General features: G+C 39.7%; 1 protein-coding gene across 1 annotated transcript in view; it reads left to right on the top strand.

Moving 5' to 3' along the window:
• ptpn4a (protein tyrosine phosphatase non-receptor type 4a) overlaps positions 1–26,685 on the top strand; it is a 52,196-nt gene that overhangs the window by 7,205 nt on the left and 18,306 nt on the right. Inside the window, exons 2-10 of the mRNA XM_086091181.1 lie at positions 13,030–13,184; positions 19,176–19,283; positions 19,827–19,869; positions 20,997–21,075; positions 21,951–21,995; positions 22,298–22,350; positions 25,000–25,120; positions 25,574–25,661; positions 26,525–26,613. Coding sequence (XP_085947307.1) covers positions 13,047–13,184; positions 19,176–19,283; positions 19,827–19,869; positions 20,997–21,075; positions 21,951–21,995; positions 22,298–22,350; positions 25,000–25,120; positions 25,574–25,661; positions 26,525–26,613 — 764 coding nt within the window. The 5' untranslated portion in view covers positions 13,030–13,046. The remainder of the gene's footprint in view (positions 1–13,029; positions 13,185–19,175; positions 19,284–19,826; positions 19,870–20,996; positions 21,076–21,950; positions 21,996–22,297; positions 22,351–24,999; positions 25,121–25,573; positions 25,662–26,524; positions 26,614–26,685) is intronic.

Raw genomic sequence — 26,685 nt, 5'->3', positions numbered from 1 at the left:
AAAATTACCCACAATGCACTCTGAAAAGTAGTAAACATCAATGGTCACTCAACCGGGTTGATACAGACCACAGTGCATTGGGAATATGAAAAAAACATGACGTGAGCGACAGCGCAAGCGCGAGAATCAAAGTGATGCATTAAATATAAACACCGGAAATAATTAATTAATTTTAGTTGAAAATATGTACAAGTACAGTTTTGAAACATTTTCATTCACAATAAATAAGTCGGAGATTTATGCTCCGGTGCGTCGTGACAGGTACGGCGGTCACGTTATATGCAACGAGGATAAAGTAGTGAGCTGGCTGTCCGAATCGCCAAACAGAATGAGGGCAGTACATATTAGGCCACTATATAGCGCGGGGCTATGTAGTGAATGAGGGGTTAGGGGATAAGGGTGGACATTTGGACACAGCCATTGTATTAGGCCGTGAAGAGACGTAACCTCCCGGTCACAAACAGATGACCTTTTCTGTATGTTTGGTGTCCAAAGTAAACTGTCTCCCAATCAGAAGGTGAAAATGGGGGTATTGTCATTTGACGACAATGTCATTCCTTGCTTCCTGACACCTATTCAGGAAATATGTACCAATGTTATTTTAAGACAACCACGGGTGTATATACTGTAATGTCCCATAAGATTTTTTCTTCTGGTGTGTAAAGCCCAACCCCCACATGTACACACCTCAGGTATGTAAGTACAGCTGGCTTCCAATTCTTGACTCAAGAGTTATACTACAGTGCTAGTTTTGACTTGTCTTCTGCCAATTTTGCCCAGCAACAACATTGAGCAAGAACACAGCAACACATGAACATTTATAAGCACATGCATCAAAGATTCACACCGAAACTAATTTTCTAAAAAAGTGTTGACACTTTTTCCAGCCCTAACTTTCCTAATGTACAAACTGAGCTTAGTTTGTCCCCCCCTCTTTAGAAGCAGCTGTTATACTTGTAGTCGGGATACCAAGAGAGGTCAAAGCTCACAGTTGCTTCCGCACTGCTGGTCAGAGCCAGGAACAGTTTGCTTTGTCCCCTTTTGAGGTTCACATGTTATTACGGTTGCAGTTTGTGTTGAGATGGGTATTTATTGGACATGCAGTCAGACAGAATGAGGTTTTTAGAGAAACAAAGAGGAAAGAGAGAAAGTCTCAACCACAAAAATAATAACAGCATAAACCTACGTAACTTTACATGTACTGAGTGACAACTGTAAATGTTAGGCCTGTTCAATATTTATGATCAAGTCACAGTGTTTGTTAGCCGTACTTTTTCAGTGTTTTCTGTCCAACTCTTTAAATTGACAGGCGATGAGTTTGTGCTTTACAAACCATAAATGAGCAGAATCAATTAAATGTGTATTCAGCTCAGTGGCCTACTGGTGAAGTGTCCGCCCTGAGACTGGGAGGTTGGGAGTTCAATCCTTAACCGGGTCATACCAAAAACGGTGAAAATGGGACCCGTTGCCGCCCTGCTTGACACTCAGCGTTAAAGGGTTGGAATTGATTGGTGAAATGATTCCTGAGCGCGGCCCTTGCTACTGTTCACCGCTCCCTCAGGGGATGTGTCAAATGTGGAGAATGAATTTCGCCCCATTTAGGTGGGAGTGACAATCAGTGGTACTTTAATCTTTTAACTTTACTTTTCTTGGCATTTGGACCCGCTTTCAATTTGCAGCTGCATCTTGGCTCCTAACCATTCTCTCGACACTGCTATTTCTGGGACATCTAGCACAGTAAAGTTATTCTTACTTGGCTCTATGTGTGGAAGGAAACATAAACAATTCCGTATCTAATGTTAACACCGAAACAAACAAAAATTATTACAACATAACATTGGTTTGATTTCATGCTAGGATTCTGGCTTCGTATTTTGCGACTTTTGACATTGTTTAGATGGTCATGGCTAACATGATTAGTTCAGGTCAGATATAGAATTGTCTATGTACTCTACACATCAGATGATGCCAGTACTTCTCAATTAATTGCTGTTGCACCCAATTAGGAAGAAGAAGAAAAATTCACGATCCCTCATTCTTTTAATCCCTATTAAATATTTTTCTATGGTGTCTCTTAAGGGTTTGTTCACTGCATAGCGTATCTCTAGCTCTGTGCTGTGTGAATGCATGCTCAGGGGAAAAAAAGCCCTACACATTAGAGTTTAAAGTCCCTGTGCACTCTCTGACAATGAGAGTGCCACTGCAGTGCCACCTACTGTAGTGGATGTGCAATTACACTTTTGTTCTAGTAGCCCCCCACCCCAAAGTTCACCGTAAGGTTTTCATATGGGAACAATATGTTGTATTGTATTGTATTTTGAAACCAACAAATTGTTAAACAAAAAAACAACAACCAAAAAAACACTGCAGCGTACACCTGTTTTCACCCTTTGTTAATTCTGTATGTCACTGAGCGGAGAAGGTTTGCGAGTGTGTGCACATGAAGCGAAGCGAATGTTGTTTTTCCCATCTGGGTTCATCCAAGGTTGCAAAGACGTTTGCAAACACTTTTGTCGCAAAGACATTTTGAACATATTCCAAATTTGATAACAACAAGAAAAACTGTTGGCGACCATGAAAACAGTTTGCGAACATCTGATGAATGTCTTGCTTTTATCTAATATTCAATATTTTGAGTTTTATCCACTTGAATAATTTATTTCATGAAATTTGTACTGGTCGGGTCATCATCAGCAAACTTCAGGTGGCCCATTGCATCGGGCCACTGTTAATGTTGGTCGGACCCTGGGCATGAAAACAGGTGTTAATAATATTCAGAGAGGTTTTTCCCAACCCTTTTTGTTAGTTTTCCCCATATTCAATCATGGAAATGTAGTCAAATGCCCATCCTTGCTATTCCGGGTTATTTATTAGCAACGTTACAAAAAAGAAAAAGAAAAAAAAAGTAACTCTTGCATTCTTGTCGAGTATGGCACTGAAACACAAAACATGAAAAAAATCAGAAGATGTATAATTAACAAATTACTCAGTTAATACACCACTTGAATGACTAACTTTTTCTGCTTTAGTGAAAATCCACTGCTCTTAGAATTTTGGACACTTTTCATGCTTCTTTAAACTATGACAAATACTAAAACGTGCGTGTGTGTGTGTGTGTGCGTGTGCACATGAAAATTTGGACAGTGCCTGCAGCTAAGACTGTTTCTGGCTCATATTCCTTCAGTCCATTGATCTGTTTGGTATACTGTGTGTCGGACACCTTGTGTTCGGAGCCACTCACAGTGGGAAATAAAATGCATTGGTGTGATTCAGGTTGTATTTGTGTATGTATAAGGTGTGTGTGTGTGTGGGGGGGGTGGTGTGCGTGTGTGTGTGTGTGTGTGTGTGTGTGTGTGTGTGTGTGTGTGGGGGGGGGGGGGTGTGTGCGAGAGAGAACAAGACGAGTAGGGGAAACAGGCAGCCTCACTGTGGGGCAAGCTATCAGGACGTGAGGCAGCAGGGAGGGATAATAACAGAAGCTGTTACATTCTTGTGGTTTCTCTGATTTCAGCGTTATGCGGGGGGGGGGGGGGGGGGGGGTTGGCTGACTCACAGTAGTTCTGCCTGCCCTCAGTGCCAGCAGAAGAGGACAATGCATAACAGCTCTTGACTCACAGTAGTTCTGCCTGCCCTCAGTGCCAGCAGAAGAGGACAATGCATAACAGCTCTTGGACACTTTTATACGGGACGGCCCGGAACACATCATCGGGCCTGGGTTGTCTTTGCATATTTTAGCGCTACTTAAACATTAGCCTAGCACCTGATTAACAGTGGCTAACCGACTTATATTTATGCTTTATAGTTTTGTAGGTCATGTTTGGTCCTCAGGCTGATTAAGGGACATTCTCAGATGCTGCTGTTGGAGAATGTTCTTTATTGGAATGTTTTAGTACAGTTGCACTTTGTTGTTGGTTTCTTTAGCTTCATTGATATTAAATGGAATGGAAATCTTCTGGGAAGAAGATTCCCTTATATGTCAAATGGTATACTAAATTATTATCTTGTTTGACATCAGCAAATCTAAAAGATGAAGGATTACCTCCACATCGCGTTGGGGAAAATAATCCTAGGAAACAGCTTTTTTTGTGTAAAGTCAGATTAATTTAAAACAATCATATCCTCTCAATATATAACCCCTTTCCTGTGTACGTGCATGAGTCTAAAACTTGCAATGCAGATTTCTGTAAATTACTGAATTAAATAATAACTCCTGTAATGATCCTGGACATCTAACTCAAACCACAAGTATTTATTTAGTATCTTAGATGTCATTTTTTTTTAAATAAAAAAATAGGGGTTACATTCCAATTGTGCAAACGAAAGCATGACCATGATTAGCAACACGATAATACACATAAAAATGACAGAATTTGACACTGTTTTTGAGACCAGTTTTTACTCAGACTATTTAGATTCAACGTTGGGTAAGCTCCCTAAATGCCACGCAGTATTTGGTGTCAAAGCTGTGCCAGCACTGATAAAATAAAGGCTGTTCCTCTGAGTCAGGACTTTGGCCCGGTTGAATGATGCCAGCAGAAATAAAGCTTTTCTAAGAAAGCCCAGTGCTGGGAGATTTGTATCAGCTGTTTAACACATTAAGCTGTGCATGCACCTTGTAATGGGCATGCTGCAAATTGTGGCCAAGAATCAGGATTACTCCAGACACAAATTTCCTTCTGTTAAAGGACAAAAAAAAAAGAAGCTTTTTCTGCATTTTTTTTTTTGTTGAACTAGTGGCTTCTGGCTAGCGTGCTTTTCAGGTTAATCCCACGCTTTCCTGTTTTGGCCCTGTTTACCCATCAAAATGTATTCCACCCACATGCATCGCTTCATCTTCGACTCTTTGTACAACCAGTGGTACAAAGACATGCCCTCAAAACCCTCCTACACAACCCTGGTATTCTAATTGGGCTAATACAACCTTTCCTAATCCGAAACCAAAATGTTTACTATTTTTTTTGTTTTTAATCACCACTGTCATGGCTTTAGTGGTCTCACAGACAGTCAGTCAGATCTTCTAAGATCTTGCAACAATCCAATAACTGAAGGTTTGCAATACGTTATTGCAAAGCATTCCCTCCTCTTGTGATAAAACAACGGGTTAATACTTATTACAGTAGAACCTCGGAGTTTGAACGTCTCGGAACTCGTACAATTCAGACTTCAACCCCAAAATTTGAGTAAAAAATGCCTCGGAGTTTGAACTCATTGTCAGAGTTTGAACACCCAAGCAAAGCAAGCGAAGACGAACATATCTTGAAAACGGGTAGCCGAGTGAAGCCGAGCAATGCCGAATGCTCACGTTGCGGTAGTTGAGACGATGCACTGCTCATTTCCAGTCAGATCGTGAATACACTCGGAGGTGCTCCTTACTCGCGAGTGCATTTAGATTTTTCCACGACCATTTTCTTCGCCATGGGCCCAAAAAAAGCCAACAGTGCCAGTGGCAGCAAAGAAAAACATACAGTGCTACGAACCACAGTGGAATTAGGAAGGAGATTATCGCGCCGTTGTAACTACCGTGACTACTTCTGTAAATACTGGCACGAGGACCCCCCTTAGCTGTTCAACAACGTGCCTGTCGTTAAACAACGCACGCAATGACCGCTTAGTAGTCTAACAATATGCCCAATATAATACACAAACTCAGCACTGAACTAAAGCTAGCATTAACATAGCATTTATCATCACTGATGCTATCACACCACAATAAAAAAGGTAAGGTATTTTTTATTGTTTAAATACTGTACAGGGTATAAATGTAAAAAACATAAATAGAAATTAAAATAGGAATTTTCTGTTTTTGGAGCTTGGGAACGGATTCATTGCATTTACATTCTTTCCTATGGGAATTTTTTTTTCGGAGGTTGAATAATTCGGACTTTGAACACTTCGCAGGAACGAATTATGTTTAAACTCTAAGGTACCACTATATATTCTTTAGCAATTAGCGACCCTGCAGTTTTGTTACAGAAATTTGTGTTAGTTTTACAATTTGCAACTGTCTGCATTAGGCAATAAAGGTATATCTGATTGTTGGAGATGAGCGAGTGTCTGAATGGGATTGATGTGGAGAGTAAGTGAACGAGCTTGTGTTAAGAGGCATACACAGCGAATTGCCAACTGAAAAAATTGATTAATCCGAAGTTGTTCAATCTCGAGCAATGGTGTGTTCATCCCTGCCTTTGTATGTTTCTACATTTGTGTTCAAATATCCATTGATTAAAACGTTATACCACTGCCAAATAGATGCTATACGTTATGTTTTTTCCCTTTCAGCATTAGCATTAAGCTAGCTGATTTACAGGCAAATGTGGTTGCATAAAAAGACACATGTAATTCTCAGTGTAATGTTTAGTTTGACAGTGAACATCCACTGGGTGTGGCAATAAACAGGGTTAATTCTCTTTTTTGGAGGAATTGTTCACTATCTGCCAAATATCTGCTTGTTGTGAAGTGTGTTGAGTTGTCTGGCAAAATACAGAGCTTGTATCTCCAATTTTTTCATCAAAGTAAGAAGTTGGCTACATGCTATCTTGTGTCTTGGGTCAGTCATATCTCAAAGCACCATTGGTGTATATATATATATATATATACACACAAAACAACATCTATTACACATTGGCCTTGTTATTATTGAGACGCAAAGTGTTTGGAGCTGCACCATAAGTATTTATATGTGACCACTAGAAGCTGTGGCACTAGTATAGCCAAATTTGATAACATTTGATTGTGTAAAAGTCAGTAGGAAAGAGGGGGAAAAAATAAGAAGAATGTGCTGCTTTAAAGCCTGCATCACTTTCTCTGTGTTATGTGTTTTACATACTGTCTCTTGGTGTGCTGACCTAGTACACTTGATATATTTGAAAGGAGTATTCTTGTTAAAAAACATTGAAAGTAATGGTTTAATCTAACCACATTATTTTCTTTTTTGTCTTGCAACTAACTCTATGTTGGCTGACTTTTAAGCAACAGCCAATAAAGTGTATACAGTATATCAGACCAACCACAGCAACGACCTTTGCAGTATCTAGGGGCAACTTTACAAATGGCAAAACTTGCACAACCAACCCATATAATATGAAGCTTGGTGAAAGTCGTGAGGTACAGCATCAGACGTGTTCTAGTCTGTGAATCCAGGTCGACTGACGCATGCTTTTCATTCATGTATTTACAGAAGGTCATTCCATACAGGGCCTCGTTCTACCTTGTTGTTTGTGTAGCTGTGTAATGCATTTAAAATACAAAGCGGAAGCCCTAACATGTCTTGTCTGCCTGCTGCCTGGCTTATCTTATTTTCAATGTATGCCCCAAATGTGATCACGTACACAACTATTTTAAGCGGGGTACACATGTACACAAATATTTTTAGGACCTTAACCAAAGAAGTTAGGCAAACTGTTGGATTATCCAGTAACTGCATTGCACTTGTCAGTGACAAAACAAGAAAGGTTTGCTTGGGAGAATCAAGAGTGGACTGACAATCACATAAATGTCATTTTAATGTTCATAAAACTAAACATTTGTCCTCAAAGGTGAAATGCAGGCCTGGCCATGACATTTTCTGGCATTGCAATAATAATTAAAAAAAAAGCCACAGTTGGTCACGTGGATGAGTTTAGTTGGCTACACGTGGATTGGCCATCACAGTTTGGAATCAACCTCAACAGAGAATTAAGGCAAAAAAAAAGAAGAAGAAAATGTTTTTATTGACACTGTGATAAACTAATTGAAATAGTAGCACTCTTAACTGTAGTATGACGTTAAGAGTGGGGGAATTAATCAACTCAATACATGCATCGTGTTGCAATGTTAAATCATTCAATCATTTAAAGCTGTTTGTTGCCATTTAGTTAAAGTTAATCTGTGAATCGCTTGACAGTCACTGAACCCTACAACATGGCTCATTTCACGTGTCTAGATTCAGTGGTTTGAATTGTTGCACCTTTCGGTGTACAGTTGACCAAACTATACTGAACGTCACCTCAACGTTTAGCGAGTTTTAGGGCCAGCTACCGTGATGTGTTTGATCCATTTTGTGCAAAACTTCTTCACTTAGTGCAGTGTACTCGGAAACTCTGCTTCCCCTTCCTGAGGAAATTATAAAAAGTATTATTGTTGGCTTCTGAGCTCCTCAGAGAAGTTATAGTCTTCCCACTAACCCTTCTAAGTTGGACTGCTTGGCAGTTTCTTTTGGTGTGCATGCCGGCGGCTTGTGTTATTGTCTATGTGGAAGTTTACAAGTTAAATGTGACTTTCTGGCGGATACAGACAAACCCACAGTGTTGTGCCCACACTGGCTGGGTAATCAGGAGAAGGAATTTTTCACTCCCCTTTAGCGACCCTGTTTGGGTTGTTTCACATATAATTGTTTTATAGTTATTTATAAAACATATTGTATTATATAACAGCTTCAAGGACAACTTTTTTTTTTCTCCATTTATTTTGTTCATAATTGTGAAAACTCATCAGCCGTGTAAGATCCCACGCTGGTATAAGTGCAGTTGACCACCTGTTTGTATGTGGCCTAGTTTCATTTCAATTGTTCCAGAAACAATACAATTCATGGCTCATCTCTTGAATAAATTAGGATGTAAATACAAGAAGTATAGTTCAAGTGAAGTTCAACAATTGAAGAGACGATGTTTGTTGTGTAATTTCTTTTGAAGACTTTATTTCTTTAGCAACTGGGTAGAATAGTTGGCTGGGTGATTGACTGTTTTGAGTGACACCATTTTGCAATGTTTAGATATTTTACAGTGCATGTAAGCTTGAACTATTCGGATACGGCTGTTTGGTGTTTGTGTGCATGGTGATATGTGACAGTATGGGTGTTTTATGCATGTATTTATATGAGTGTGTTCCCGCAGACAGGAATGGTTGCGGGACTGTCTGTGTTTACAATAAGCTGAGAGAGCGCCGGAGGAGCCCAGCAGAGAACAAGACTGTTGGGTCTTGGGACACACAAATAGGAACACACGCGCACCCCCCACCCCCCCACACACACACACAGTTTGTAAGCATTGCTGCCTGCAGGAAGCAATAATGTTAGCGTGCTTCCGGAGTACCAGATCCTTCTCTCTGGTGAGTGTGGCTGTCCTGTCCAGCTCAGCAGGGAAAAGAGAAGACTACAGTGAAGTACAAAATTATAAAATAGTTTGAGTCAACATTTGCGAATTGGTCGATGTTACAGCAGAATAAGTAGATTGATGGAATAGGACTTCGGAAGCGTCCGAATCTGACAGCAGAGCAGAACTGAGCAAAGAATAAAGCTTTAAAGCCGTAACTATCTTGCAATGAAGGAGTCTTTCTTTTTAGGCCCATTATTATGGCAAATATGACAAATGATGAACAAATTTCACTGTATGGTCATCAATCTGCCTCGGATACCTATTTGTGTGGGGTTCATTTGGGCAAATTCACTTATGTTTGTTGCCCAAAGTATGAGCCTTGATTTCACCCAAAAAGGGGACATTAATCCAAAAGCTATGACTTCCTGTCAATGTCGGACATGGGTGCTTTAGACTTTTTCGCGCGTTGACTTAATTTCATGTTGGTCCTTAAAATTGTAGTTTGGGGATTCGTTTTTCCCCCCTAGTTTTCCATTTTTTCCATATTTGTGAGATTTATATAGATAGAATTATTTGTTAGAGTAATAATAATAAACAGCAATTTCTTTCCCCATGGGAAAATTAAAATAGTAATGATCCCTTCCTGATTCAAACGGTTAAAACCGTAGATTCTTTATTAACTGCACATGAACGGTTTAACTTAAAAAAAAAATACATCGATTTAAGAGTCATATTTTTTCAGAATGTTGGTCAAATTCCCAGTTGTGTGATGCTAAGGGTTATTTAAATGGAGCACTGCCACTGTATTCAGCCAGTTCATTTTATACAGCATACAGATTTATCATTGGAAAAGCAGTGTAATTAGATTCACACATTCTTCAGTGAATATGTGATGCATTTGTCTTAAGATGGATGGCACAAAACTGTTCGGACAAGAAGAGAGCAGTGGAAGGCGAGCCAGCCTGTGGGGATTGTCTGTGTGTCAGGCCTCATCATTTATGTATCCCACTGTGAGCCAGTGATAGTAGAGTGTCCGCTCGTCCCTTCCTTCAGCATTCAGCATTGCTTCAATCTCTGCCTTCTCCTCGTCTTGCTTTTTGGTGCTTTCGTATGTTGACCAGGAAAGCTTTCTCTTTGTGTACACAGCCATCTGAAAGTATTGATCACTCATAAAAGAATGGTGTTCCATGTAATTGCTATCACATTGGTACAGCATGTAAACATGACCTTAAGACTTGGATTTTTCTTGCTATGTATTTGACCTTTTAATTGTCTCTTGGTGTTATGCAAATCTAGGTACTGTTTCCTATTCACCCGATCCGACCATTCAGTTTGTTTAGAGCCTGCCCTCATGGTTTTTGGGTGAGCTGGAGCCAAGCCCAGCCAATTGCAGGAGGGGTATTTCCCTTTACTGGAAACACAGCAGTGTCACATTTTGTATTAAAATTGTACTGTCATTGTAACTTAATGGTTGATAAAAGAAAAATCGTTGTTAAAAAAAAATTAAATACCGTAAACACATCTACCAGGTACAAATAGACTTTTTTGGATTCACATGCTTCATGCATTACTTTTACAAGTGCCCGAAATTATTATAATTTTTTCTCTCTCGAGTTGAGCGCTGTCGCTTGATTGATTTCTTTGTGTTACAAGCCAAAATTTTAGTTAAGAGCAAGTTGAGCCATGTATTGAATCTGACTTATTGAATTGGACAAACAGTTGTAAAACGCCAATACAAAATGAAAGCACTTGCAAGGAGCATGGGGCATCGATGCAAAAAGGCCAAACCCAACTCCTGATGTCACTCACTGACCGCACCTCTTAAAGGCACATCAACAAAGACATTTGGCAGCGTGTGTGAGACTTTTGGCTTAATTACACTTTATAAAACCAGTTTATTTGTTTACATGCTCTTTACATAGTTTTCGTATGTTTTTATATTTATAATACAGCCATACTTTATTTATTGAAATGTTACAAAAACTATTTTTTTTAGGGGATGAAATTTGACATTGCATAAATAGTTAAGATTATAGAGTAAAATGAGTTACGAGCTTGGTTAAGGAACAAATTAAACTCGTAAGTCAAAGTACCACTGTAACACCACCATACAAGTTATGCACTATATTTTGTAAATGTAAATAGTTGAGCTTTTGCTACTCCTAGCACTAGATTCAGATTCATATAATAAAAATCTTTCTGCAAGGATATTCACAACAAGCAGCTCACACGTGCAGAGTACCATTCAACATTCTTACAAACCCTAATGTGCTCGCAGAGCCTTAGCACAAAAGCAAGTGGTGCCCAATGACAGGACCATGACTCTTAGGGGACATAATACAGTATGACTACAGCCATGATGGATCATGTAGGAAGGAGATAAATCCCCACCACCACCCCCACCCCCACCCACAACAATACAACAATTCCCTTTTCAAATCCAACCCATAGGTGCAGTGTCCAACAGATATCATGCAGTACAACATACTGTGCAATATTCATTATATGCACAGTTGCACACCCAAACTTGCTGATCTGCGTGACAACAGAAAGTGAAAAACTCAAGAGATATCTTCATCTTTACATCATCATCTTTAGTGAAAATGTTGTAATTGTTACATTAACCATAGGCGATTGATTGATTTATAAAAGGAGCTCTTGGCATGCGATGGTCCCAATATACACACCTCGAGATAAAGAATGGGACGCAATGACAGTAGTTTGCGCAACAGTATAAGAATAGATCGTTACGCGGCACAAGAGGACACTCTCCACCCGGCCTTACTTATTATGGCCATTCGTTTTGATTTGTTTAGTTTTATTTATCTATGGCCTGCAAGGGTTTTTCAAACTAATTTTTATTGAACTTCAGCTTTTCTGAGAATTGTGAGATATCCAGCCTTCAATTGCAGTCATGCAGTAAACTTTTCTCATCTGTTTAAAGATGTTCTGGAAATGTGGAAATTATTTGCATACAAGTGTTATGAGCAAACGAGTACCTTCAAATTTGCCCGCGACATCTCTAAGGGAGCCTGTAGAGTGCAAAAGGGATGGGCCCTAAGATTCCGCTTGAATAACACTTATGGTGAATTATGGTGGCCAAAAGATCTATTAGCCCCTGAGATGTCTACACAATTCCTCAGCATAGTCTACAACGATGGTTTCAAAAGGCGCATTAAAACCAAGCAGAACCTAGTTTGAACATTTACCGGCATCAGAACAACATGCTGAAAAGAGTGTATTCTGTGGAATGTAATTGATGCTAACTCGACGGAAATGTAATGTATGGTGACTAACTGGTTTGTTGCATTTTTTTCCCTAGAGTTCTTGACACAAAGGAAATAGATAGGCCAATAGTTGCTAAGAATAAGAGGGGTCAAGATGAACTTTTTTTGTGTGGGAGAAGTGGTTAAACAACCGCTAGCTTGAAAGCAAATGTGACGTAAACAGAAGCTTCAAGCTAGTAAGTAATTGATAATCAAGAGCAAAAAAAGACAAAGGGATGGATGGATCAATAGACTTCTAATCTTTTCTAGCATTTCAAATCTGTTTTGGTATTTTATTTATGTGGCATTTTATTTCAAAGTAGCCCTTAGTAAAGTGCTATCGTACTCGGTCGCAGTGTATTTTCCACATTCCCTGAGAGGGAATCTGCTGCTTCTTTGGTACTCGTTGACATTCTTTAGACATGAAGCATTCTTTGCGCTGCAAGTCTTTGCTTGTATAATCTTTCTAGCTATTTTGCCGTGATGGGGGATGGAAGGCACATCATCATCATACTTTATATGGATTTGCTGCTTTATCGCAATGGCATTGTGCCATGTACAATCATTTTTGTTCACAGATCCGACATTGCCCTGTTGACACTGCGATTTGTATTTATTTGCTATGTTTTTGTTTCACTCATCACCAACTTCTCTTTCCTGTTGTGTGTGTGTTTTTTTATTTAACTTCACAGACCCTGGTAGGAGCGTGATGAGCGCGCGCTTCCGCTTGCCTGCTGGCAGATCCTACAATGTCCGGGCGACGGAGCTGGAGCGAGACAGGCACCACACACAGGTTGTGTGCAACGTACTGCTGCTGGACAACACCGTCCAAGCTTTTAAAGTCAGCGTAAGTACTTCAGTGGAACTTCACTTTCAGCTTTGAGATGCTTTTAGGTCCTACCTCCAAATAATACTGCTTGAGTTCGTATAAGATATTTACAAAAAACAGGTTCACTCTAATGCTAACCTGCATTTTCCAGAACTTTACTGTGTATTTTTATGCTGGTTGTCCTATTACATGCACCAAAATTCAGATTTCTGTGGTTGATTAAGAACGGTGATGGAGGAGAGTGACGACGCTGGGTTCAAATCTTTTTGCATGTCTGTTTGTGTTTTTCACATTTACAGCCAGTGGAGTCTTACATAAAATTAGATGTAAATTTGGTGGCGACTGATATTACAGCAGTCTATCACCAGATGCGAGGACAAATGTAATTCCCCTTTGTTGTAATATACATGTCAAGAATGACTACCTCATAAGAATAATCCCTGTTGTGACTCACAAAACATGCACAATTCTTCTAACATCATTACTCAAGACGCATCACTTCCCGTTGTAGACATGGCCCTGTGTGTGTGCGTCTGAGTACAGAATGCACATCTGCATGCTCATTGTAAAGCAAATACGTCCTGATGAAGGGTGTAACTTTCAATTTGACAGCATAGAAGGATGTTCCTGTGCAAGTTGTTGATCCAGGTGGTGCTGGGGCACGTTGTCAAGAGCAAGCCTACGCCTTTGGCTGTTGAGCTCCTTCCTGTGTCTTCAAAGAGGAATAGCTTTAGGAAGGGAATTTAAATTTCCCCACAAAATGTTATGTCCAATACCAAGCACAATGTACATTTCGTTAGGTTTTTGATTAAAGGACATGCACCTACCTCATCCCACAATCACAGAGTAGCTAAATAAAAATATTTTAGTTCGTCCACTCAACCTCTCTGCTTCCTGCTCACGATTCCCCGCAATCCCCCTTCCCCTCATGGAGCTGAATGAATGACTCGGTCTCTGTCAGTGTCATTGATCAGACCCCTGCAGCCGCAGTAACTTCCTGGAAAGACCAGCCATCCTGAGAGCCACAATACTTCTATTGATCCTAGCCTTGACCGGCCTTCATTCTAATGGCGAGTGAAAATCCAGAGGCACTTGCTTATTGTCATGGAAACAGAAGCGTCAGTGAAAGTGGGGGTGGGAACCTACACACGCACACACATGTGCACGTGCACACACTAACACACATGCACACACATTGTATAGACGGAGTGGTCTGTCGGACCTTGCATGAAGACTTAAATGGCTCTTTCCACAGAGAAGCCATTGCCACTACAGTATCTCCAGCAGGGATCAGCAACCTTTGTGAACCTTAGAGCTACTTCTTGGCTGCTGAGTAGTGCAAAGGGCTACTAGTCTGATACATGCTTGTGAAATAACAAATTTGCTCAAATTTCATTTCATCATGGTGTCGATTATTATGCTGTATGTTTATTATTGAGGCTAGGGGGAAAAAATTGGCTAACTCAGCTAAGTCAAGCACAATAATTGGTCGATGCAAAAATGTCTACCTTGAAACAAGGAGGGGCAAGGCGATTTCCTGCGTATTTGATGGGATCATCAATAGGATAGTCAATTCTAATAAGATTTGTTAGTAACGGCCCTAAATTGTTATTGATGATTGACAATAATGTCTGTCTGACATTTTAGGTTAGCCTCCTAATATTTACTACCAACGATTTTGTATAATAATGCATAATTCTAGATTTGAGATTTCCTAAAGTCCTTAAAATACTTATTGAGGATTAGGATTCAGATTTTAAAAAGGGAATCCAAAGAGAAGAAGACCAGAACACTGATTTGTAGCCCTGGCCCTAGAACGATGAGGCAGATGTGCTCACCATTCATTCACCTTTCCACTAAACATTGCAGACACAATCAGTGCTACAATTAAAATAGGTTGACCTTGGGCTACTTCAGTTTCACAACAGGAACAAGTGAAATTTTGAAATCTGAACAAATTTGAAGTAGAACAGTGATTGGATTGATTGTGTTTGATCCTAATGGTTCCACTGTACAGTACTGAATAAGTAGCTCAAATGCGACTATAAAGGAGGCATGCGGAGATTAATATTGCATATTTAAAAGTGAAATGATGTCTTTCTCAATGAATGAATGAGTTGGTCGCTCATTTTTTTAAATTGCAAAAATACATTTTGTGGACCTTTGCAGTTTTTTGTTGAGATTTATCCATCAGTCCTTATCCTCACTGGGGTCCCAGGTGAGCTGGAGCCCATCCCAGTTGACTTTTAGGTGAAAGGTGGGTTACACTATGGACAAACAACAATTAACTAAACCTAAAGTAAGGACACTTTGTCATCTTCGATGATCCTAACATACATGTTAGGTGGATATACTAGCTACGAGTCCACCGTTTGTTGATTAAGTCAAGTCAAGTCATCTTTATTTATATAGCGCTTTCAACTTATGTTAAATTATTTAAAATCTACAGACTCTGTTTATTGTTTTATGGTGAACGGAGGAAAAACAATAGAATGTTTAATGTGGAATTATACTGGCGTTGTAGTTCTAGCCTGAACAAGCTATTTGAAGTAAGTAAGAGTATTTCACAGTAATTGTCACTAATTATCTTCAACAGACAATTGTCGTAATCACCTCATCTTGTGATGTCAATGGAAATTCCGGAACGGCTAATAAACAGATTTGGTGATTAGAGATTTTGCCCGGCTCTTGTTGCCAAGAGCTGTGTTCGTGCTTGTGTGTGTTGTGTGTTTTTTGAGTCCTACACAGAGTAAAAGGAAGCATTAGGAGCACAGCATTCAGTCGTGATTATGAAGCGTGATATACAAAGTACTTGTATGCCAGTTAATTTTCCCGCAAGTTGTACTTCGGGTTGTTTCAGTGAAGATGAGCCCTTTTGTGTCACAATCTTTTATTTCCCCTTGCAGTTCGGATGCTCTATGTCACCGCGTACGTTGTCTGCGTCTCGTCTCCTCGCTCTCACGCACGGAGACACTATTTGTGTCAATGATTGTGGTGGACTGATGAAGAGAACCACAAAGAGCGTTTGTCTCATTCAGCAGCGTCGTCAATCACTGCTTTTCTCGCCGCTGCTCACTTGTCTTTTTTTCTCTGTAACTCTCTGTCTTCATACTTTCTCTCAGTCTGTGTGCTTACACACACACACTATCTTGCTTGGCCTTGTTGTTTGTCTTGTGTTACTCTTCCCGTAGTTTCCGTTTGATGTCATGCTTAGTTCCAGCCCGTCGTACCCACGGAACACGGAGTTTGCGCTCCAAGTTTGTTGTGAAAAAGAGCAGAAAGAATGCGTGGACATGCTCGCCCTTGTTCTTGCCTCAGTTTTTAACAATGCACGACTGTTCGCTCCCTTTGCACATTTTCCCTTCATGCTTTTAGAACCGCCACACTTGTTCCAACACACATACACGGAGTGGCGGAGGCTTCCCTGTGAACAAGAAATAAAAAGGAGCGCTGAGCGTTTGCACATCTGACTTGGGGAAGCTGCTTCAGACAATGTGGAAGCAGTAAGCATGCCTATGAATAGCCTTAAAAAAGGAAGGAGGCCTTTGTGGAAATGTGTTTGATGCAAATAGTGTGTCATCTTATATCAATATCTTTCAAACTGAAAAAGATTCAATAATCTATATAAAAAAATGCATTGAAAGAAGCCAGTGTTATTCGTGGCAAATCGTAGTATGTTGAATGGTGTCTGTGTGAAGTCTGGCGAATAAAAAGGAGAATAATATAGAAAGTGAACAGCCGGCTATTTTAAGAATATATAGTAAACCCCGTATTTTGCATTGTTTTTTCAATGTAACCCCCGGCAATAATGGTTGTCACACCTAAATTTTTTATTTAGTTATTAATAAAAACATCTAAATCCACAATTACGGTATGTTTAAACCCACTCTAGTGTAGATACAGACATAAATCGCAATCTACTGCATAATGAAAATAATGCGCTAGGGAAAAAGAAAAAAAAGAATTTTTTCATATTCTTCTTTACTTCTTCGTACACCCTTTTCGAACAGAATCTTGTTTTGAAATTGAATACTGGTAGAACAAAAATGCTGTCATAGCTGAAAATGTGTTGATCTATAGTCGAAGCCGCAAAGTGAATTGATTCTAGTTGTGTATAAAAAAAATTGCTACTTTTGGTATTAAAGTATTATGACTTGGTGACATCCTTAGTAAGAAAGAGGCAGTCAGTGCTTCAAATATAATATAATGGCCAATTATTGAATTGTTGGTATTACATTTGTATGACAACAAACTAGTCATATTTGAACATTATGGACACACTTTATTTACTGATATCAAAATGGATCTGCAGGCCGAAAATAATTAATGGGCAAAAAGTGCATATTGCAGTTCGGCCCAGTTTTTAAGGTACTGTATTACCCTATGGATTAAAAAATTTGATGTCACTTAATATGTTAGTCAAGGCAGGTGAGTGAATACTTTTGGCAAGATAGTGTATGCCACAAGAAGGGAAATCATATATCACTTTATTTATATTTTGTCTCTTTTCGATCAGTTCTAGTGAAGTGATGCGACCACTTTGCTAAATGATTATTGTCAGTGTCCTACTGGTAGCAGTCTAATAACTTGGATGGATGGAACTATGGATTTTTAATATTCAACATGATATTTATGGCCACGAATCAAATCAGTGCACATTTGGGGATTAAGGCTATTATAATAGTTTGCAGTTTTTTTTCAGGTAACCTTGAAATATGCTAACTCCAACATATAATATCCATTTGAACCATGCCATTTTTGATGTGTTGTGAATTGTGAAGTTAAGTGAGCAGTAAGGAAAATGTGAGCAGAGCACAGACTGTGGTGTTAGTCAGTGTCAGTTGACACACTCATACACGGGACTAATAGACGGCCGGGGAACTTGAGGCCCGTCATATCAACGAGCCAACTGTCAACTATCCTGCCGCATGTGCCTTGTGCACACGTTGAGAAACTCGCGCGTGTTCACGCCAGTCACACACTGGGCTGTAAAAGTGTGTCAGAAGGGAAAAGAGAGAGAGAGGTGTAAGAAAGCAGTAGGTTAGTGACTGTGTGCATGTGCGTATTCTCCCGCCGGAGCTCCGATGGTGTGGTTACACACTCGCACTTGATTTTAGCAGGATCAGATGTGAATTTTTGTTTCACACGTGGGTCCACAGTTTATCTTCTCACTCTAACTGCTTCTTCTTGGACTTATGGTTATGCTAAAGATGTTATCAATCAATGAACACTGACAACTCTGTGGTAACACTTCTCTCTAAATTAAAGCTTCATTTCCCTGTACAAAAATAGTTGCCTGTACTATAGCCATGTACCTGTAGATCCACAGTTCCAAACCCTGATTTGGTTCTGCCGCGGATGTGTTGCTGATCATAATAGAAGATAGATACATGAGCAGTTTGACTGTGTGTACCTATCCAGTTCATCTAAACAAGTTGACAAAAAGTGTTGCAATCTGTCTCAAATTCTTGTCCAAAGTGTTCAGAAAGCAGATCTGAAATCACATTGCAATTCGCTGTCATTTTTACTGCGCACCTCAGTTTAACATTACCAGCGCTAGACTTACTATATTACTAAATAACCCCCCCCCCCCCCCCCTTAGGCTAAGCTTCCTTCTTTGTATGTTTTCTCTTGCTAATTGTTGATGAATGAGTTTATCTCTGTGAACTTAAATATTCCAGACAATGGAGGGAAAATGCTCTTTCCAGCTCTGTAGTTTGATACAACATGGCACTTGCAGTGAAGTTCCACTGACTTAGATATGATTTAATTAGTTCCTCCCTCGTCTTTGCTAGCCTCCCCGACTCTCTTGTGACGTTTTACTTGAGGATTTCTGTAACGCCAACAGACAAGGACATACCTCAGAGATCTGCAAAGGAATGTGTTTTTTTTGTTGTGTTTTTTTACAAGCCAATATTGTGTCCCAATTTTATAGCTACGTTTTTAGATTCATATATATATTTTTAATTCATTTTAAATATATTTTCTGCATTGTGTCCTTCTGTGCAGAAGTCTGATCATGGGCAGGTCTTGCAGGACGTTGTCTTCAAGCACCTGGAGCTGACTGAAAGAGACTACTTTGGCCTGCATTTGGCAGATGACTCTTCGGATGTTCCGGTCAGTATCATGTTTGGATAATCCAGGTGTGTGTGTGTGTGTGTGTGTATAAACATGCAACCAATGTACAGGTACGTGCAACCGATGTGAAGTAAATCCAAAGGACTTCTTTTCAGTGCATTTTTTTTTTAAATTGTTCTTGCCAAAATTGTTTAAATGCAAACATACACATATTTTTTGCTAATAATATATATTACTTTTACTTATAATTGTTATCTACAAGATTTTATTGTCGCTTGTGCAATCTAATATGGTTCATCAGCGTGACTTGTCAAAGTTGTCACATGACATGAATTAGTAAAGCCGTTGCCATCCACCTAACCTACTTTATATCTATCTAAACCATAAATGGCAAATGATTATTATATTTATGTGGTATGCAAGTTTGTTTCTATCATCACACAAAGTGTTTGCATATTTCTGATAGTTATGTATGCGTATGTGTGTGCGTGTGTGTGGCCAGTGGTGAATAATTTAGGCGATGTAGTCATGCTGTGGAAGCGTTATGGTGTCTCTAAGTGTCTCTCAATCAATATTTTACAGCGCTGGCTGGATCCCAACAAGCCCATCAGGAAGCAGTTAAAAAGTAGGTGAAATCCACAACATAGCACTTTAACCAAGCACCTCAGACAGTTTTCCCGCAGTCACTCATGCCAGGTTCTCCCAAATTGCCCCGAAATTCAGAATTCATCAGCCGGTTGGAGCAGCAGTCTGTCGTCCGGCTTTAGCGGGCCAATGCTGCAAATCTGCTCTCCACCTCCAGCAAAATGACCCAGTCCACATGATCTGTGCTTTCAAATGTTAAATCTGCCTTAAGCAATGATTAAACTCTATTTCAACTCTGCTCTTATATTTGCTAGTGAACAATTTAGATTTTGTAACGTCAAGCTCTGAAACAATCAAGCACTATCGCTTTTGATATAGCACAATTTGAGATCTGTAGTCCTGCAGCACTGCTTGAACTTTATTTCAACTATGGGCTTTTTATTGTCTCATCAAGGAACATTTTATTTGATGCAGCACATCATGTGTAAGCATTCTTGTTTTACACATGTTTGTCATCTTTTATATTCATTATTGGGAGGCAGTGATGTGGAATTGTATCATAAGTACATAATGTCACAATTGCCTGCCTACTTAGGATAAATGCACTTTTAATATTTCTGCATTTCTAATTATAAAAGTAGATACTATCAGTTGTTTTTTTGCTAGCGTAGCTCTTTCTGAATGTTGTGTTCAGAATAGCAAAGTTTTGGCAGTGGAAAAAAAAAGCCAAGCCAAGAGACCTATGGTAGATTTTTCTTCTTCTTCACAAATCATTAGTTTTGGCCAGTCCTCATGTAGGTTACGATAAGTAACGATATTGTTGACGAATCTTTAAGTGTTGAAAATGGCCCAAGCAATATCCTCTATTTTGGTTTCCTGAAGTGATAAGTGATCGTTTTGGAGATGCGAGGATTCCGCTTAACACCAGCAATATTAGCCTTTACTTTTCAATATCAGAATTAAACTCTGAATATCACAGTGTAAACTCCGAATATCACAGTGTAGAGTGATATGGTATTTGAGCCCCGCTGTATCAATATTCTACCCATTGTCTTGTATTTAGCTGCAAGGTTAATTCAGTCAAATGCATTACACCATCTTAAGCATTTCTTTTAAGCTATGCTCGCTCTTCTAATCTTTTTTTTCATGCCCCCCCCCCCCCCCCAGGAGGCTCCCCCCACAACTTGAGCTTCAGAGTCAAATTTTTTGTGACCGATCCCAGTAAACTTCAGGAAGAATACACACGGTAAGACCTTTTATTGTTTTGTTTAATTGTTACTCAGACTGATACTATGGCTGTGTTGAGTTCCTGTGGCGCTAACATACCGTAATCTGGATTTGTACATATTGTAAATCCGAATGAGCTTTAGTCCATCCATTGCCGATTTAGGCTAACACAGTGGTAAAGTAATAATTCATCAATACTTGTATGAAAAACACTTCTCGGCCGTAAAATCAAAACAATCAGACTATAAACAGTGTAACGGAGCATGCCTTCTTGAGCTGTGGGACACTGTATTTTTATGCCGCTGCGCTAGGTAGGTCATTGTGTGCCTTATCGTGTGTAAGGAACCTCATTATTTGAGGGACCCCCTGTATTATTAATCTCACCAAAGAAATCAATATGACAAGTTTTTTTCTTGTCATATCCTTGATTCCTGTATTTATACCAAGAAAATGATATTAGTCATGACAATTAAGCAACATCATGAGAGGAAGTGGTGATGTACTGTCGTACGTCTGTGATTCAGTCATAGGCCAAAAGCTGTAGGCCAAGTGCCGAAGATGAGGTTACACTAATCCGGAAATGCGAAATGAAGCCAATTGACGCGGCAAATGGTCACTCGTCAGCCCTGTTTGTACACTTAATGTGTCATTTATTCACAGTATCACATCCGAGCTTTATGTTGACACAAATAAAAAGTCCCAATGCTGTTGTACTGTACATCATCACTCATGGAATGCCTCTTGTCCAAATAAATTGCTTGGTCGGAACTAACTGTTGCCTAAAGGTCATCATGGGTATTTTTGTGTTGATGGTAATGTAATGAATCCGTTAAGTGTCCTTCCTGTCTAAGCCATAATGATGTTGTGTCAGTCAAGTTGTATTTCTCTCTTCAGGTACCAATATTTTCTTCAGATCAAGCAGGACATATTAACTGGAAGGTGAGTTTGATGTCCTTGTATAGGCTGATCAGTATGCTTATTGTCATAGTGTGTTTGCATTTTCTAAAGCTAATTTTTAAACGTCGGTATCCTTAGCTCATCTGTTTTTTGCATCTATTTATTTTGTTCAATGTTCACACCAGAAACATTTTTCTCACATTTCAACATCACATGGCGAGGAATCTCCCGTGTGTAAAAAGAACTGTGATCTTGTTTGCTCCAAATCTAAATTCTGGCTGTGTACAGTATACGAGCGAGTGTGTTTACGTGTACGCCTGTGTGTGTTCTCTTTTGGCCTCCAGATTGCCCTGTCCTCACAACACAGCTGCACTCTTGGCTTCCTATGCTGTTCAATGTAAGTAGTGCTCCCTGGATACACTCACTCTTCATTATGATTGAAATCCAATTCATTAAAGCTCTCTTTATGTACACACACTGTAAAAAGTAATGGCTGTGGTTGGTCCAGTGCCCTTATGGCTGCTGCTCACAAGCCATTACTATTCAATTAAGCTGTGGTCTTGTTATTAATGGCACTGCACATGAATATGCAGCATGGTGGAGAGCGGTTTTGAAATCCTCACTGACGCATATATCCCTCGGTGGCCAATCAAAATGAGAGGGAGGACCGATATTTAACAGTCTGCTGCCTTTTTTGTAATGAAAATGTGCGTCATTGAAATCTGACTCCACAATATACTTTTTCAGGTGTGAGCAAGACTTCACCCCCATTTATTGCACAACACCTATTGCAGGGAGCCTTCATCGTAATTTACTGCAGGTTGTTTATCTGCCAGCTGTTCGTGGCGCACTGTAGCACAAGAATCTATCAGAGTTGGTTTGTGCTCAGCTGCTTATGGTTCCTAGCTCACTTCCCCCTCCCCACTTGCTCTGATTTTGTGGGCTTGCACACTATATAGGTCAGAAAGGAGATTTGGCCTACTGCGCCGACATCGTGACACTACCGCTTTTTACACGGAGCAACCCAAACAGAGTCTGAGGCTCAATTCTCTCTTCACTCTGTGCCAGCCAGATTATGCAGATAAATGTTTGCTTTGGGAAGAAAAGGGCTGGAAGCAGCTGCATATGCTGCTAATTCAGCACGCTCGGTCCATGTGCCTGTTATGATCAAATTAAATCCCACATTAAAGCCTCATTGTCAAATGCCACAAATTTATGTTGTTTATAATTTACAAAATGTTAGCGGAAATCCTTAGCATATCATTAAAGCGGGACACGTTTGTTTTTCATATTTGAAATAAGTAGCATTAGCTTTCGTAGCTTGTGTCTACAAAGTTGTACCATCTTACGCTAATAGAGGTGCTTTTATACATATACTGTACATGATAAGTCAAAGTCAATATCATCATAAAATGCTTTTGGGATGTCCCTATTTCACCCAAAAAAGTTGAGATTTTCCAATGAAACTCATTTATTGTATTTAGCAGGTGTTATGCTGTTAGAGATCATATTGGTTGATCTCCCACACTTTTTTTTAAATAAACAAACTGGATAAGACCTTGTACATGCAAACAGCAAAATATGTGAGCTTTTGGATGAGGTGGACATATTTGGCTAAAGCTAGAATTTAATGAGCACATAGTCAGCACATAGTGGACCTTAGCACATTAGGTTTGAGTCTCTCTACCTTTCTTTTAGTTCCTGTTAAATATTTTTTTCTATGGTGTTTTTTCACTGCATTTCCTATCTCTTGCTCTGTGCTGTATGTGCACGCTCAGTGTACCAACCCCCCTCATATTAGAGCTAATATTTCCTACTCAAAAGCTGATAATGAGAGAACCACTGCCACCTACTGTAGTGGATGAGCAATTACACTTTATTTTTAGTACAGCCCAAAAATATATAAAATTAATTCATAAAAATAACCCCGCCACACTTTTTGAGGACCGACTTAGCAACATGATTCGGTTAGCAAGCTGACTTGGACAACATCCAACTGAACACATACAGTAATATGATGGGATTTGAAGAATTTAGCTGTAAAACTGTACCTCAGAGTAAAATACAACCGCATTTGATGTTATTTCAATTTAGCTACACAAACAGCACAGTCTTAATATATTGCCTACACCAAATGAAGCAAATTTGGTGTGAGTTTGGACATTAGTGGGGGAGTCAACATATTGTCAAAGGTGTTCAAAGATGAAGCAGGCACTAAATTACCATCAGCGCATATAAATCCATCATCCGAAATGAAGAGCTTAACAGCTTGTTTACGCTTTGCTGCTCATTATTGAAAGCCTGAGCTGATGCTGGCTGAACTGAACCGTGTTAAAGTAATAACTGCAACCAACACTGTTCCAAGACTTTAGCTATTGACTGTACATGGATTTCTCCCTGGAGTTATGTGCACATCAATAAGCGGGTGGGCTGGAATGGATTTATTTGTCAATATGCTTAGGCTGCAGACGTGTAGGTTAGTCCAGGGACTACTTGAGCGAATTGATGCTTTTGAACTTCAAGTGCGAGCTATCGAGCTAATGGCTTTGGGAATTTGATCCACGCCGCCTTACTCCGATGGCTATGAAAGAGAGAGACAAGGGAACGATTTTACCCCTGACATTTCTCTTCCTGGAAAAATGAACACTTACATTCTTTTTATATTCAGATTTTCATCTAAATCAAATGGTTAACATGGCTTTGTTGCTGGTAATGTTAATTCAAAGACATTAATGGTCCCTGACAGAGTTATTGAACCTGCAGTCCTTGAACAGTCAGTATTGTTGCTCTGTTAATATTAGACATGCAGGACCTAAAAATGTAGCAATTATTGTCCCAACTAAGTAAAATATATTTATCTATTTTTTTTCCTCCCATTGTGGTTTATGTCCATGTCTATAATTGTCACATGAACCATGCAGTGCCTAACATATAGATATATGACCAAGGAAAAAAGTTTGGCCATTCATTTTATGCCGTTAATACAAAATGTACAAATCTCTGCTGATAAATTGACACTGTATCCATGTCACCCTTTGTGTTGTAGCTGAATTGGGGGATTACAATGAGACTGAGCATCCTCTGGGCTATCTGTCCGAGTATTGCTTCATCCCCAACCCACCTCAAGATTTCCATAAAGAGGTCGCCAAACATCACCAGCAGCACAGGTAATACAGAGGGAGGAGTGGGAATTTGATTTCATTTTAGTCCTTGAAAAGAGATGCTCAGATAAAGTGTCGTAATATTTATTTTCGTCTCCTTTTCCATATTACAATGGGTTATTCAATCTTTGAGATCATTTGTTGCAGTTTAATCATTAATTCTGCCCTGCTTATTTGCACACACATCCACAGATGCACTCACGAGCTCATGTTAGACCACTGCTTTATGTGACATTCCACCAGTCATTACACTCTCTCAGAGCCTACTTTTTTGTTTTGTTTTCCTCTGGCTCTTCCTCTCCACCATATGTCTTGTTCATTAACACGCACACAACCACATACACACACACGCACTTATCCTTCCTACAATGTCACCAAACCTCCCCCCCTTGCTCCACCATCACTGATCCTTGCCTGTATTTTTACTCGACTCTTTGTCTCCCTCCTTCTCTCTCCCAGTGGTCTATCTCCTGCCCAGTCGGAGTTTAATTATCTGAACACAGCACGCACGCTAGAGCTCTACGGGGTAGAGCTGCACTATGCAAGAGTAAGTAAAGTTTGATCTGCTAATGCCTGCGTGTGTGCTTGTTTTTCTGTTTATCTAGCCCCGCCCCTTAAGCAAATGGCATATGGCCTGTGAGACAGTCATTGTACGGTATGACTGCACCACGTGCTCCGTTCCTTCCTAAAGATAAGAGCAGGATAACTTTACCTGCATGCTGTTGTGATAAACAGGTACAGGTACAGGTACAACTGTAGGTTTTGAAAGCGAAATCAAAATGCTGTAAAACGGCTGGCAATATGGGAAACTGCTTTGAAAATGGCTGACAGATAGCAAAGCATTTCAGCCTCGCATTTGAAAGGTTCAGTGTTTGAATCTCATCTCAGGCTCTCCTGTGTGGAGTTTGTATTTTCTTCTCCTTGCTTACATGGGTTTTCTCCAGGCACTCCCGCTTCTTTTCACATTCCAAAAACCTGTATGTTATATCTGCTCGATTCTTGAACTAAATGTAGCCTTTACACACTTTGCAGTAGTTTACTCCAAATCAAATGGAGTATCATGACACAGTTGTGGATAAGTTGTCAGTGGCAAGATAAAAAGCCTCCATTTATTTGCCAAAGAGGCTCTACTATGTTAGAATAGCTCTCGGGGTTACTAAACCTGAACCCACGCAAAGTTGGTGTCCGACTGTGTTCTCTCTTTTCACAAGCATCTGCTCTTGTTTTTAGTCAGGTGTATTCACAAAAAGGTGGCTCTGTTCCACCGCCACATTGTTGCTTTGAAACAGTGAGGAAGCCAGACTCAAATATAATTTTCGCCCATCTGACTACAGTCCTTCTCCATATTTGTCTTTTATTATGCTCGATACCTCTGCCTCAACACACATGCTCTGTTTCCCCTTTTTTCAGGATCAGAGTAACACAGAGATACTCATTGGGGTGATGTCTGCCGGCGTTGTCATTTATAAGAACAGGGTACGGATCAACTATTTCCCATGGTGAGTGACACAAACCTATCAAGTTCGAGTCCAATTGTTGGGAATTTAGGAGTTAAGTTCATTCTTACATGC

The sequence above is a fragment of the Leptonotus elevatus genome, chromosome 12 (assembly GCF_054856555.1).
Source record: "Leptonotus elevatus isolate MCC_2025b chromosome 12, RoL_Lele_1.0, whole genome shotgun sequence".
NCBI lineage: Eukaryota > Metazoa > Chordata > Actinopteri > Syngnathiformes > Syngnathidae > Leptonotus > Leptonotus elevatus.
The sequence above is the reverse complement of the archived record's forward strand: the minus strand, read 5'-3'. Positions and strand labels throughout refer to the sequence as shown.